A 15,937-nucleotide genomic window follows, 5' to 3' on the forward strand; every position below is an offset into this window, starting at 1 on the left:
AATGTAGTTATACCAAGAAAGCCCATAGAGACAAGAGTTAAAGCGCTTTTAGCCGTGTCGACATTCACTGCACACATGGCGTTGGAATTAGAATTTCGGGATGTGTCTGTACGTGCGGTTTCCTTGTGTGCCATGTGCTCTCAGCCCACACTGGGACTCGGAGTTGGTTTCCTGGCTTGGGCGATTTAAACTTTAGACCACAGCTTCACTTAGAGGATTTGTTGTATTTTCCGTTTCTTTTTGTTAAGTTGCATGAAACTTCGTTAGGGCTGGTTTTGATATAGAAAGATCATTATCACTGGTTTTGCTAGGTCCGTATCTCCGTGATCTGGGGAACAGTGGAGTGCTAAAGCCGAAGGAATGTCTGCAGAAACAAATGAGGGGTTTCTCCCAGCTTCTCGGGAAGTGCTTGTTATTCATAGCACAGAGATGTAGGCAAAAGACGAAACGGACTCCTAACCAGACTTGCCCGATGCTGGGGTTTGTGTGTGAGGCCTGGCTTAGCTCTGAGGGGTCTCGCTGCCCCAACCTGCCATTACTGGGTGAGTGGCGTGTGCTCCCTCATGACCACCTGAGAGTTTTCTGACTGTAAAATGAAGGAAGGAGAATGATGCTGGCAGTCTTTGTCTTTGGGCTGTTCAGCGTAATTTTTTAGAATCACCGTTGGGAAGACCAGCATACTTTTCGCTCTGGCTGGTGTGTGTCCCCTCCCCCGCCACCCCCACTCGTGGCCTGTCTCTCACACGGTCAGCTCTCCCTTCTTCCTCAGTTTCCCTTCAGATGTCTTCTTCAGACAGGGAGCTCGTGACGGTAGGGTGGGGTGCAGCGTTGAGCGTGGTCCTCCCGTCTCCGAGGGAGGGCCCCCGGGCACCCGGAGTGGCACAGGCAGCCCATCCCGCGGGCCCCTCCGGGAGGCTGGGCCACCAAGGCAGAGGGAAGTCTGGAGGGAAGACCTCTGTCAGTGGACAAGGTGCCTCAGCTTTTTGGCACGTGTCATTCAGCCAAGCGTCCAGACCTGCACCCAGAGCTACAGTCTAAAAGTGTGACCTTGGGTGAAAGGGTCTCCATGGATGTTTGTCCTCCCCAAGTAGCAGTTGCGATGTTTTAAGGAATTAATCCACACTTTGGTCAGCTTTCTGAGGGTGTGTTTCCGACACATGGCTCACGCAGGATGGACGACTGCTGTGTGTCGCCTCCCAGATGATGTCTGGGTCACTGAGAAAAGTGTTGGATTAGTGCCTTTCCTTTTCCTGTGAAAGCTATCTGAATGCTGTTTGTGCTTGTCTCAGAACGCTTTGGCCAAAACATTACCTTTAAAGATGAATTACTTTTTACTGTGTATTTTCAGATGTTATTAGAAGTATATTGAGAGTTGAGGTGTCAGCACCTGGGGATTGATTCCTCAGCTGTTAGCAAAGACAGGGGCGTATGTCTATTATCAGTGAGCGCCAGTGGTTTCCGGTGCAGAGTTGGACACCAGCTGTCCCTCCAGCTCACATGTCATCTGCTGAGTGTCTGGGTCTCCTGAGGTGGAGAGACGAAAAGGGAGCTGGCAGGGGCTGCCGTGCTTCTGAGCCCCTCGACAGAGGCAGTCGAGGTGGCCCAGGTGTTTCAGGAGAGGGACACAGCTGCTCAGGGTCAAAGCTAATGTCATGCTGTGGCTGCTGGAGGGCCTTGAGTGCCTGGGTGACCCACGGCAGAGGCCGTGAGGTGTCAGGTGTGGCGCGCACTCCAGGCCTCAGGGGGCTTCTGGCCACAGGTGCTGTGGCCGCAGGTCTTGTGCGGGGCCGTGGGCCAGGCCAGCTCTGTGGGACCCTGAAGCCACACGCAGGGCCTCTTTGCCTCGTTCTATGAAGAGGGGAGGCCCCGCCGGCTGCCAGCAGAGTGCGCGGTGCGCGTGGACAGGCCACAAGGGGCTCTGGGTGGGCGGGGTCTGACGCCATGAGGGGAACGCTGGGGTAGAAGGGTCACTTCTCCAGACATCTGTATGGGGGCTCCATGTCCCCAACCAGAACCCGGGACGGCTGGGAGCGCAGGCTCAGAGGTGGCAACTGCGCCACCAGCGTCCGGTGGGACCCCGTGTTCATGCACCGGCGCCCTGGCCCCGGCCCGACTGGCACTTTGTGTGGATGGTTCTCTGCCCTGGGGCGTCCTGAGCATTGTGGGTTATTTCTTCACACCCGGGGCCCCACCCACGTCAAGCCAGTAGCACACCCAGTCATGACAGCCACAGATGAGTCTCCCCTGTCACCACGTGTCTGCTGGGGGTCGGGAACCTTGGGGTCGCCATGGCTGGTCCCGGGCTTGCAGGCTGAGGGTCTGGGGCGTCTGAAGTGCTAGCAGCTGGGCCGGACCTGCTTCTTACCATGTTCGAGATCCCGTTACCCTCGGGCACCCCTGTCACTGGTGTGATAGACAAGTGACTGTAAAAATGAGGTGGTTTTTATGGAAGTTTGCGGGGCAGCTGCAGGCCCCAGCCATCGGGTGTTTCCCAGCTCTGCTGCAGTTACCGTCACAAGGAGCTTGGGAAGAAGAAGGCCGCTGAGTCTGGTTGGATCAGTCAGGGGAGTGGGGGGGGGGATGGCAGTGCCAGGGCAGCAGGGCACGGACCATGGTGCAGGGTCCCTCCTGCTCTCAGGGCCTCACAGGGCCCGCTGCGGGCCGCTGGCTGTACCGGGACACAGCCCTGTAAGGAAAGGAATGTGTCCCAGGGCCGGGCAGCGTGGGCAGAGGTGGCCGTCGCCCCAGGATGCTTTCGCGTTGCCTGGCCTGGCTCTGTGCCTGAGGCGGCTTCCCCGAGACACACCTGAGTGATTTCAGCTCCTGGGATTACTGAGTAAAAATGTTCCCTCTGGTTAGAAATGTGTGACTGCAGGCACCCCCCCAAGGCCCTCCCCTTTTAAGGCGCACAGGCGGCGCCTCCTGGGTCTGGCCGTGGGCACAGGGCCGGGATGTTTGGCAAGAAGTCCTCCCACGTGGGCTTGAGGTGGGAACCACGGGTTCCGATTGGAGCTTTGTAATCAGCCCCCCTTTGTGGCTTCTGCAAAAATGTAGGAAATTAGATGGTTGGCTCTCCATTTCCCTCGACTCGGCATGTTACCCATTAACTGTCTGCCCAGGTTGGCGCGTCCCTCATTCCTTCCAGGAAGAGGCGCAAACAGCATGAAGCTGTAAGGCTGTTTTGCATTCGCCGAGATCCTGTATGTGGCGGGACAGAGCTTAGGGACAGACATTCAAGGAAATCACGGTCGAGACCCCAGCGCCCCAGACGGTGGCCCTCAGCCTTTGTCCTAGACCCACGTCCCTTCTGAGCAGCACAGGACAGCCAGCCCCCAGCACCCTTCCCCGTACCCCTCACCGAGCCCGCCCACACTTGTTGACGTTTGTTTTCTGCTGTGTGTATTATGGAGGTAAAGACTCGGGTTTCCCAGAAGGGCCATGACAAGAGGGTTGTGCTGAAAATGACGCTCCTCCCAATTGCGTGCTCCACCCTGCCAGCCCCCTTGAGAATGGCTGTCCCCAGCCAACCCAGGCCCGGCAGGAGCCGGCGTGGTGTGCCGTGCGGGGCTGCGCTGCTCCTGGGAGCTCCCTGGGCTTCTCATCTGTGCATCCCAGGGAACAGAGTCTGGGGGAGTCGTCCTGCCGTGGGTGCAGCCGGGAGGAGGGACGGGGTGGGGGCCTCGCAGTGCTCAGACTCGCCAAGGAGTCTGCCCGAAGCCCCCGCCAGAGGCAGAACTTACTGCCCACTTCCCCAGTGGGTGGGCACGTGACCGCTGCCCTGTGCCAGGGTGGCCTTTTATTGAGATTGTTTTTGGAGATGATTGCAGTTGTCAGACGTCGTGCACAGACCCTGTGTCCTTTGCCCGCTTTCCCCCAGTGGTGACGTTTTACAAAACCGTCGCACTGATGCCATCTGACATGTTTCTGAGCTTCCCCGGTGTTACGTTCACTCGGTTGTGTAGTCGTGTGTGCTGGATTTTAGGAGCAAGGCTCAGCAGTATCTGGGAAAACCGAACACAGAATAAAGCCGCCACGTCCTGTCTGGCAGCACGTGCTGTTCCATTGGGCTGCGGTTTCTCCCGTGCGTGTTTCCTGTTTTCAGGACTTGGTGAAGGGCCACCTACATGACTATGCTTCTCCTGCGGCCCAGCCTCCCGAGCACCGTCTGCCGTGGGGGGCCGCCCTGGGCCCTGGATCCAAGCCAGCGGGTCTGCTTCTGAAAGGACCACAGCAGAGGCCCGAGGCTGACGCGGGCGTCTCTCCCACCCTCCTCCGTCCCCTCACCACGAGACTACGTAGCGGCTAAGATCCCACCGCAGTGGCCGGTTTTGGTCGTTTGGGGGCTCTGGGCATTTTGTTTTCAGTTCTGAGGGAATAGGAAATATACATTATAAGTAGGGTAACTGGTTCTGAAATTTTACATTCTAAGTTCAAACTTAACATATGGGGCACATCCATCATCTCTTCTCAGGGTGTTGGACTTTTCCAGGTAGAGACATTAGGAAATCTTGGTTAGAAAGCACATACGTGCATCCTCTAAATATGCTGGGGGTCCACTCGCATTTCTGTTTTCACCTGTCCCTTTAGCCGCTATTCCCTCCTGTCTCGCATACTTCTGTCTGTTACTAATACTTTCCAGGTAAAACGGGAATTCCAACAGTTTCAAGACATGTCCTTTAGCCCCCACCCCCAGCCCCTTTGACCGTCTTCTGCCTTTCTGTCTTCTTCATGACTTGTAGCTCTTCTGTCCGTCTCCACCTTCTGGGCACGAACCAGCAAACCTGTTCTCCCCCCAAAACGCCACCTCTAGGAAGCCTCTGGATTTTCTGTCCTCTGACCAGAACATCACCGCAGGCTGCTGGGGCTGGTGGGCAGCTGGAGTCACTGCATTTGGAGAAGCCTGCCCAGAAACAGGCTTGAGAGTGTCTCGCCCTGTATGCTGACCTGAGCCCAGCAGCGCCACTCCCCTGGGAGGGCCCAGCCAGAAGCATGGGCACACGCTGCGCTGTGCACACGATGGCTGTGATGGACGAGGGCCGTCTTGACATGGAAAGTGCTCATGGTGCAGTAATGCAGACGGCTGTGACTGCGCAGTGCTGGGGACTGAATTTGTCCCCCCACCCACACTGAAGCCCTGACCCCAGTGCGAGGGCAGTTTGGGGGCAGTTACGGTCAGATGAGGTCGTAAAAGGGCCTGACCTGGCAGGGCTGTGTCCTTACAAGAGGAGGAACAGCCCATGTGACCTGCTGTCTGCCTTGAGGACATAGCGAGGCGGCGTCTGCAGCCACACTGGCTCAGTGACTGGACCAGGCTTCTCCACAAACCCTGAAGCGAGAAGTGGCAAACAGCAGATTCAGTGAGCCGCACATCACTGACCTCAGTGGTCTCCCCAGCAACCTGCACCCTGAATCTCAGAGAATTTTGGGGGCTGCCCAGGAGCCCGTGTTTCTCACTGTGCACTGTGACAGCATCTCAGCAAACCCTTGGGGAGCAGCCAAAAGCCCCCAGAACTTGGGCACAGCTTCTTTTTGGCAGAGAAGAGTACTTCCGAATGGACTTTAGGGCTGGCCGAGTGGCGCGTTGGTTAACAGCGAGCTCTGAGCAACAGGGTCGCCGGTTCGATTCCCACATGGGCCAGTGATGCTACGCCTGAGCTGAGCTGCCGCTGAGCTGCCAACAGGTGGCAGGATGGCTCAGCTGGTGAGAGCACGTGCTCCTAACAACAAGGTTGCCGGGTTCAACTCTCGCATGGGATGGTGGGTTGTGCCCCCCGCAACTAGACTGAAAGCGGCAACTGGACTTGGAACTAAGCTTGCGCCCTCCAAAACTAAGATTGACGGACCAAAACTTGACTTGGAGCTGAAAAACACAATGTCTGCTTCCCCAATTCCCCAACACTGTTCCCCTCCCCAATTCCCCAATAAAATATTTTTTTAAAAAAATCAATCAATAAATAAAAATTGGCAAATGGGTAAAGGATCTGAACAGCTACATCTTTGAAAAAGATGTACAAACAGCCAATATGCACGAGACAGACGGAGAAGAACAAAGGCTGAGAATGTGGAGAGGGTGGACCCTCAGACACTGCAGCTGCCGTGGAGGACAGTGTGGGTTCCTGAGAAAGTTAGAGTGAGCACATGACCCGGCAGTTCCATGTCTAGGTGTCCACCCAAGAGAAGCGAGCACACGGACACCTGTGCACGAATTTTCATGGCAACATTACTCACAATTCCAAAAGCTGGAAGCAAGTCAAGTGTCTGTCAGGAATTCGTGGGTGAACAAACTGGTCCATCCACACACAGAACACTTCAGCCATTAGATGAACTGCCTCTGGGTGGTGAGCACACAATGTGACGTATAGATGATGTATTACAGAATTGTTCACCTGAAACCTATGTAGCTTTACTATTAATTGTCACCCCAATAACTTAATAAAAAAGACAGAAAACTTCAGCCATAACAAGAGTGCCGCCCTGACATCACTGCAGCGGGGCAGGACCTTGGAGACGCTGTGCTGAGCGACACACGCCAGACCAGAAGGCCACTCAGGGTGTGACTCTGCTTATGCGAAAGGTCCCGAGGAGGACAGAGCTGTAGGGAAGTTGGTCCTGCTCTGGGCCTGCGAAGCGCCCTGGGCCACGGCCCCGCCCCACCACCGCTCCATTCAGGAGTGGGCTGGATGCGCCCGGGAAGACTGCAGGGGTGTCTGCTGGGGCCCAGGATCGGGGCGACGGGCTGACGGGTCTTACACGTTTCCATCGTCATTGGAGCTGTTGCTGCCAGAGGCCCTAACGGGCTTGCCGCCCTGGGTTGTATCTGGAACCAGCCCTGATAAGAGCAGCCAGAAAGCAGGACACGCACGTGGAGCCACTTCCTGAGATGCGTGGGCCCGTGTGCCGTGGTGAGCCTCCCACCCAGCTGCCTCCCAGACCCGAGCAGCACAGCCGGAAGCCTGTGCCCTGAAGCCAGGGAGAGAACTAGCCCAGCCGCCTCCTCGGAGCATCACCCTGATGCTAAGACCTCCATCCCCAGGGGACAGGGCCCTGATGCCCACGAATCAGCTGTGGTGGCTCCTGGGAGTTGTCACCGCCCAGAGTCGGATTCGGACACTGTGTTGAGTGGGGGTTTGAGGGGAAAATAGGACCGACACAGGCTTGCTTTATGCAAGCATTTACAGCTGTACCTCTCCCCCTTAAGGCTTCAAGACAAAGTTGGGGGGAGAGAGAAAACTGCTTCGAGTTTTGGATTCCTTTGTAAAACGTGGCACATTTTGTTTTCAGCTTGTGTGGCAGACTTTCATACTGTTGGCGTTTCCGGTGCCTTTCAGAGCAAAGACTTGTTCTGACTTGTTTCTGATCCAGGGGAGCAGTTCCTGCAGGGTGCCTGTGTGCGTGTTTGTCCAGTGACGGAGCGGTGTAGCTGCCGGCTGGTCCCCTGCGGTGCGCGTCCAGGGAAAAGCAGTCCCCACTTCTCTCCTGTTTCATGTCCACAGTCCCTTTGCTCCGAAGCCAGCAGCCATTGCTGGCACCACCTCCTGGGTCTTGGCCCCGCGACTCTCCCAGGTGCCCGGGGAGGGGCTCCCAGCAGCTCATCCTGTGGCCCTGATAGGACTGTGGCTGCGGAGTGTGTTCTTCTTGTCTTCGTGATGCCCGAAGGTCAGTCAGCTGGTCCTGGGAGGCAGGACCAGGCTTGGCAGCGGCACTGGGTGTGGACAAGGCGGGCCAGGCCAGACAGAAGACCGGGCGCCTGTGGGGCCGTCTCCCCCCGCCACCCTCCTCTGTCTGGCTCTGTCGGAAAAGCAGTGGGGGCCCCGTCGAGCACCCGCTCCTTGGTTCTGCATGTCCGGCTACAAGAAGCAAGTGTGTGGGTGCAGCAGTGCCTGAGGGCTGTGGCTGGGCCGCCTGCCACCCGCCCTCTACACCCTGGCCACCCCGCAGGGTGACGTGCCCGCGTTCGCTGCCCTTCTGCACAAAGCCTGGCTCTAAGGTGTCATTTTTGCCGAGTTTCTGCTCCGACCTGTTTCTTCTCAGTCATGACAATTGCTGTGTATACACGACCGTTCCTGTGACTGGAAATCACAGCTGCTGAAGGTGCCATTTTCTCACGGTTGTCTTCATGTTGTTGCTGGTTATAAGGACGTGCAAGGTGCAGGTGCGCTTCCAGACTGCAGGCAGTTTACAGTGCACGTGAGTCCCTGTGGTGCCTGGAGGGAACCAAGTTTTTCACACCCAGCCAGGACCCGCACAGCCGCCCCCCTGCTGGTGGTCAGACTGATGCTGAATCCAAACCGGGTGTGCAGCTGCAAGACTTCACGCTGAATAAGTTCAGGCAGATCCATACATCGGAGCCACATGGAGACTTTAAAAGTCCCTCAGAGCAAATGTTCCTAGTCTATAGCAGTATTGGGGAAAGCACCACACCAGAGACACAGCCTGACACGCTCATGCACACACGCACGCACAGACCCACATACACATGCACACATGTACCCTCACCCACACACAGCACTCACCCCCACATGCATTCTCTCACACATGCACGCGCGCACACACACACACACACACGTGCACACTCACGCAGGCAACACCAAAAGGTCAGAAAAACCATCCCAACTGATGGGGCCAAATGGCTGTGTTACATGGTGTGCAAACAGCTTGGAGAATTGAGTGGTGAGCTTGTACTGTTTCCAAGGTCAGAAGGAGTGTGTCACCTGTAGCCCACCCCACAACGATCTGAAAGCAGACTGCCCTGAGTCCCGCCTGAGTGAATGGTGGCCAGAGTCGGGTGGCAAATGTTCCAGGCACACACGTTAAATCCCCGTGTTCCTGTTCCCTCAGCAGTCACTTGTTTTGTAAAGTTCAGGCTTTCTTTGACGTCCCAGTCAGCTCCTGTCATTGCAAATTGTGAAACAGATGTTTTAGCTGGAAGGTGCCTCCTGACTGGTGCCGGTGACAAACGTCTGTGGGCGCTGAGACTGAGGTCTCCTCACCCGTGTACTGGCGTGGGAGCGCCTGACACACCTGGGGAGGCCGTGCGGGTGGCCCCAGGGTGCTTCTGTGCATAGGCGGAACCGTCACCTGCCCTGAAGCAGCTGTGTGACAAAGGGGAGACGTCTGTCTCGGTTATCGGCCCGCAGGCATCGCAAGCTGGTTTGCGGTCACACTGTAAGCAGTGTCCTCGTGCTGGCGGATGTGAAGTAAGTGTGAGCAGGGGCCGCCGGGAGCTTCTCGGGCACCATGGAGTGACCCCGAGGGACATGGCTGTGGATCGGCAGAGAAGAGCAGCCGCTGCCCCACGGTCGTGCGGGAGGCGCCACGGCCAGACAGGCGTCTCTAAGGCTGCCTGCCGGGGCCTCACCTTCCTCTTCTAGGTGATCCTTTACTTCACCTTATTTCAAAAGTCCTCCTGGGCCTTGTGCCATCAATGTGGAATAAAAAAAGATGATTTGGTTGATTGATGGTGTAATGGGTTAATTGATCGATGCGGCTGAAGGCTGGCACTGGATCCTGGCTCCAGGCACCTGGTTTTCTTCACATGCACGGGTGGGTCCTGCTGTCATCTCCTGCGTGCAGCTTGTCCCGGAACCTGCGTGAGGGCCTCTCACTGGCCTCAGAGCCACTGCTCCCCACACGGAAGAAATTCTATGTCTGAATTTCTTCCCTGAGCTGTGGCCATGTTCCCCAGGAGAGCCGACAGGGCAAGGAGCCTGCTTGCCCCAGGGGCCCTGGGGGTGGGTTTGCAGCACCACATCTGGGCAGGACTGATGTGGCCTTGGGAGGGTGTGTACTGGGTTCCTGTAATAAATCCCACTTGGTCTTGGGGTCTAATCCATTTAATATGCTGCTGAATTCCAGTTGCTAGAATTTTGTTGAGAATTCTTACACCAGTGTTTATAGGGAATATTGGTCTGTACTTTTCTTATGGTGCTTTGTTTGGCTTTGGGGTCGGGGCAATGCTGGCCTCAAGTGTTCCCTCCTTTTCAGATTTTGGGGAAAGTTTCAAAAGGATTAATGTTCTTTAAATGTTTGATAGAATTCAGCAGTGAAGCCGTCAGGTCCATGGTTTTTATGTTTGGAGAGATTTTGGATTATTTAGCTAATCTGCTTACTATAGGTCTCTTCAGATTTTAATTTGAGACTCTTTTTTCTAAGTCCACTAGTTTCTTAAGTTGTAGAGTTATGTTGATAATTGCAGATCTTTCTTGTTTTATGCAAGCGTTTACAGCTGTACATTTCCCCCTTAACACTGCTTTCACTGTGTCCCGTAAGTTTTTTGCAAACTTATGTCGTGTTTTCAGTCATCTCTAAGTACTTTCTAACATCCCTGTGGTTTCTTTGATACACTCGTTATTTCATAGTGTTGTTTGGTTTCCACATTTTTGTGAATTTTCCACTTCTCTTTATGTTACTGATTTCTCACTTCAAGGAAGATACTTTGTATCTTTGTTAATGTCACGAGACTTAATTTGTGCCCTAACATACACTCTACCCTGGAAGCTGTCCCTTGTGCACTTGAGACCCCTGTTTGCTGCTGTGTTGGGTGGAGTGTTCCGTCCTGTCCGTCAGACTCAGTGGGTCTGTTTGTCAAGTCCTCTGTTTCCTTACTTACCTTTTGTCGGGTCATGATACCCATTTCTGTGAGTGGTGTACTTTTCGCACTTTGTTATAGAACTGTTTTTCCCTTCAGTTCTGTTAGGTTTTGCATCATATATAGTGTTTTGATGATCTGTCATTAGGTGTGTAAATGTTTATAATTTTTATATTTTCTTGCTTTATTGAACCCTTTTTTAATAGGTAATGTCCTTCTTTGCCTTGTGTAATTATTTTATTTAAAGTCTAATTTTGTCTGCTATTGGTACAGCCTCGGTGCTCTCTTTTGGTTAACTTTGGCATGGAATGTCATTTTTTCTCCTTTCAAAGGTTTGTGTCTTTAGATCTCAAATGAGTCTCTTGTTGACTGGGTACAGTTGGATCATTTATTTATCCATTCTGCCAGTCTCTTTATTTACTTATTTATTTTTAATTGGGAAATTGGGGGAGGGGGACCAGCCAAGTTGTTGTTCTTCAATCTTCGTTGTGGAGGGCACCAGTCACCATCTGGCTGCCCCTCGGCAGCTCGTGGCCTTTAAGCTCAAGGTGCTGTGTTCAATCTTAGCTCCGGGTGGGCGTAGCCACCATCCCATGCGGGAGTCGAACCAGCAGCCTTGTTGTTAAGAGCGCACGTTCTATCCACTGAGCCATCCGGGCGGCAGCTCAGCTCAAGGTGCCGACTTCAGTCTTAGTTGCCGGTGAGCGTAGCCACCATCGAACAGGCAGTGTTGTTGTTACACCAGCGTCACTGGCCCAAGTGGGAATCGAACCGGTGACCCTGTTGCTCAGAGCTCGTGCTCTTAAGCCAACTCTTAACCAATGAGCCACTCGGCCGGCCCCGCCAGTCTCTTTTGATGGGAGAGTTTAACCTGTTTACATTTAAAGTACTTACTAGTTAAGGAGCGACTTAACTTCTGTTATTGAGCGATTTGTTTTCTATGTGCCATGTAGCTTTTTTTGCTCTTCATTTCCTGCATTCCTTTTTTTTTGGTTTAATTGATTTTTTAAGTAAAATGTTTAACTTCCTTTCTTATTTCTTTTTGTATATATTCTATAGCTATTTTATTTGTTATTACCATGGAGATTACATTTATCTTCCTACAGCTACAATGTTCTAACATCAATTTATAGCAGCTTAACTTCAATAACACACAAAAACTCAGCCCCTTTACCGCTCTCGCCTCACCTCTTTCAGTTTTTGGTGTCACAAACTTATATCATTATACAGTGTACCCAGAATATACACTAATACTTTTTATAAATGCATTGGTCTTTTAAGTTATGTAGAAAATAAAATTTTAAGTTACAGACCAAAGTTACAACAATACCAGCTTTTAGCATAATAATTTTTGCCTTTTTCCTTAAATGAATTAGTCTCTTAAATTATGTAGATGACGAAGTGCAGCTCCAAACCACCGTCACCATCTACCAGCTTTGGTGATTGCCCAGGAATTGACCTTTACTGAGATCTTTATTCCTCCAGTCAGCTTCACGTTCCTGCCCAAGTCCTCTCCTGTCACCGGCAGGACTCCCTGGAGTGTCCCTCGCAGGGCGGGCAGGTCCAGTGGTACAGACTCCTCAGCTTTTGTCTACCTGGGAATGTCTGACTCCTCACCTACTTTTGAGGGACAGTTTTGCTGGATGTGGGATTTGTGGCTGTCAACTCTGTTTCTTTTCGCACCATGACCATATCAGCCCACTGGCCTCTGGCCTCCTACGTGTCTGATGAGAAATGGGCAGAGTCTTACCAAGGGTCCCTTGTATGTGACGAATTGCTTCTGTCTCGCTGCTTTCAAGATTCTCCCTTTGTCTTTGTCGTTTGAAAGTTTGGTTATGTGTCTTGGTGTTCATCTAATTCACCTAATTCGCATAATTCATTATGTGTCTCTCTAAGTTCATCGCACTTGGAATTTGTTGGGCTTCTTGCATGTTCATATTCATGTCTTTCATCAAATCTGGGCAGCTTTAGCTATTATTTTTTTCAAATATTCCCCCCTCCCCTTTCTTTTCTCCTTCTGGGACTCCCATGATCTACATTTTAGTTTCAGTAACCTAAAAATAAAAGGCCTTTCAAAGTAAGAAGCAAAGGAGTGTTTATTTGAGATCAAAGAACAGCTATTTGGGCAGCACTGATTCAGGCAGAAGCCCAAATAATGTTCTGATGAAGAGACAAAGGCGGTGGGTATTTATGAGAAGGGCCAGGGAGACAATTACATCCATAGATGGGAAGCATTGCTATTGTTACAGATAACATAGTGATGCTGATTCTAAACAATATTTTTAATTTTCAGTCCGGTAGTCATAATATCTGCTTTCTTGTTATCTTTGCGTGCAGTTCTTTGAGCACAAAGTTGCTAGATCAGTCCAAAGATTATTTTGCCGTTTTTCACATCCCCAAAGTTTGAGGCATCAGCCAGGCAGCTCCTCTGGGAGGGCAGCTCCTGCTGCATTTTAAAGTGGCTCCGTCTTTATTACTGTTCACAGTTTGCTTAGCGGTGTCACAGAGGTCCCTTAGGCTATATTCATTCACTTTTCTTCATTTTTTTTCTTTTGTTTCCTCAGACATAATTTCCATTATGATTCCTTCTTTTGCTTGTTCATACCTGCCTTTGAATCCCCCTAGTGAATTTTTCATTTGCTATTCTACTTTCCAGCTCCAGAATGTATATTCGGTTCCCTCTTAGGTTTTTTTATCTCTTATTGATATTTCAGTTTTGTTCACACATTATTTTCTTGTCCTGCTGTTTCAGGGACAGTTTCTGTTTTTTTGTTTGTTAGTTTTGAATGGGCCATACTCTCCTGTTTCTTTGAATGTCTTGTGATTTTTCTGTTGAACAACAGACACTTAGATCTAATAACATAACTCTGGAAATCAGATTCTCCCCCTTCCCCAGGGTTTGTTGGGGGTTTCTTAGTTTTGTTTTGTTTTGTTTTTGTATGTGCTTTCTGTGCTAAGGATCAGCCTGAGGTGTAGGAGGTGTGATCAGAAAATACGGTGAATGTTTAAATTTTAAGAATTACAGTAAAAGACATTGCCATTAATTCCCCCTCAAAATACTCCCTCTCTTTTCAAACACACTCATCTCATCATTCTTGCCACTTTCTGAAGCAGTTCTGGACGTCCTCTTTCGTGAATGTCTTTACTTCATCCTCCATCATGACAACGCTCCGTGTCACACATCGCTTCTGGTACGGCAACTTCTGTCAAATAAAAACATTACGGTCTGTCCTCATCTACCTCATTCATCAGACCTGTCATTGTGTGACTTCTGGCTCTTCTCCAAAGTCAAAATGACCATGAAAGGTCAACATTTTGAATTGATTCAGGACATCGAGGCAGCCACGAGTGCAACTAAAGACACTCATGCAAGAGGACTTCCAGGACCAGTCGAGTGGCTCAGTTGGGTAAGAGCACGAGCTCTGAGCAACAGGGTCGCCGGTTCGATTCCCACATGGGCCAGTGAGCTGCGCCCGAGCTGAGCTGCTGTGGAGCAGCCAATAGGTGGCAGGATGGCTCAGCTGGTGAGAGCAAGTGCTCCTAACAACAAGGTTTGCCGTTCGACTCCGCCCAGGACAGTGGGCTACGCCCACCCGCAACTAAGATTGAACACAGCACCTTCAGGTGAGCGGCTGTGAGCTGCTGAGGGGTCAGCCGGATGGCAACTGGACTTGGAGCTGAGCCAGCTGCGCCCTCCACAACTAAGACTGAAGGACAACAACTTGGCTGTTCCCCTTCCCAAATTCCCCAATAAAATCTTTTTTTTTTTTTAAAGGACTTTCAGAACTGCTTTAGAAAGTAGCAAGAATAATGGGGCAAGTGTGTTAGAAGCAAGGGGGAGTATTTTAAGAGGGATTAATGGCAATATGTCTTTTAATAAATGTGTCTAATTTTTTAAATTTAAACAATCACCATATTTTGTAATCACACCTTGTAAACATATCTTCTCAGGTTTTTTCTGAGCCATTCTCTGGGCATGCGTGGTCACTTCCTAATGTTCCCCTATATGCAGTTGGTTTCTAATGCCCTAGTCTTTACTGTTTGGCCCCCAGTGGGAAAAAGGTGACCAATGAAGTGGGCAGAAGGGCCTGGTCCTTTACTTCTCTTGGAAGTACTTGAGCAAGAGGGGAGGGGCTTGCGACCCTGGGGGGAGACGCGCCGTGAGGGCTGCACACCTCTTTGTCTGCATCTCTGTGACCAGAAGCAGCAGTCAGTGATTGGAGCACAGATGCCCCAGCATTTGGAGGACACTCTTTTTGCCCAAGTTGGCGTCCACATTCTGTGCACAGCCGCCTCCCTGGGGGCTGGCAGGGTCCCGGTGCTTCCTGCTACGCTGTCTTCCCGGGACCCACTCAGGTACTTGTACGCCTCCCGCCTGTTGTTAGTTCTCCTCACTGCAGCCGCTCATCCCTCCGTCTTAGCCTTTCGATCGTTTTCTTGGTTGCTGTGGGTCCGTTTGGAGAGTTCTAGAAAGTTAATTTTAGGGCGCGGTCCCCCTGGAATGGGGCCTCTCATTTGCCCGGTGAGCACATTGGGGCCAGCTCGGCAGCGGCAGCACCGCCGTGGGCGCAGGGACGTAGACAGTTAGCTCCGGTGTGTGTGCCGTCCCGGCCCCAAGTCGCGCAGTGTGGCGACACGAGGTGGCGACTCAGCTCCCGGGCCTGGGAGGCCCGTCAGGTCCTCGAAGCCGCGGCTGGATGGTGCGTCCCGCCCGGGGCTCCGGCCGGGGTCACCGTGCGCAGCGCACGCGGCCGACAGGTGGGCGGCAGGTGAGCGTCCCGCCCGGCCCCGGCCTGACCGTGTCCCCGTCTCCCCCCCCCCTTGCAGAGGAGGCGGAGCGCGGCGGTGCGGCCGCGGGCTCGCTGTCCCGGCGGAGGAAGGCGCTGGCGCTGCGGGAGGACGGGCCCCGCCGGCGCGCTCCGCTGCACATCGGCCTCCCGCGCGACTTCCGGCCCGTGTCGTCCATCATCGACGTGGACATCCTGCCCGAGACGCACCGGCGCGTGAGGCTGTACCGCCACGGCTGCCCACGGCCGCTGGGCTTCTACATCCGCGACGGCACGAGCGTGCGGGTGGCGCCGCAGGGGCTGGAGAAGGTGCCGGGCATCTTCATCTCGCGCATGGTGCCCGGCGGCCTGGCCGAGAGCACCGGGCTGCTGGCCGTGGACGACGAGGTGCTGGAGGTGAACGGCATCGAGGTGGCCGGCAAGACGCTGGACCAGGTCACGGACATGATGATCGCCAACAGCCACAACCTCATCGTCACGGTCAAGCCGGCCAACCAGCGCAACAACGTGCTGCGCGCCGGCCGCGCGCCCTGCGGCCCCGGCCGCTCCGACGGCCCCGCCG

General features: G+C 53.1%; 1 protein-coding gene across 1 annotated transcript in view; it reads left to right on the plus strand.

The window, feature by feature from the left end:
- Nucleotides 1-15,937, plus strand: part of PARD6G (par-6 family cell polarity regulator gamma) — a 66,421-nt gene that overhangs the window by 48,605 nt on the left and 1,879 nt on the right. The window contains exon 3 of the mRNA XM_019643339.1: nt 15,416-15,928. Within this exon, the coding sequence (XP_019498884.1) occupies nt 15,416-15,928 (513 nt within the window). The remainder of the gene's footprint in view (nt 1-15,415; nt 15,929-15,937) is intronic.

Source organism: Hipposideros armiger, unplaced genomic scaffold (assembly GCF_001890085.2).
Source record: "Hipposideros armiger isolate ML-2016 unplaced genomic scaffold, ASM189008v1 scaffold_77, whole genome shotgun sequence".
Taxonomy (NCBI): domain Eukaryota; kingdom Metazoa; phylum Chordata; class Mammalia; order Chiroptera; family Hipposideridae; genus Hipposideros; species Hipposideros armiger.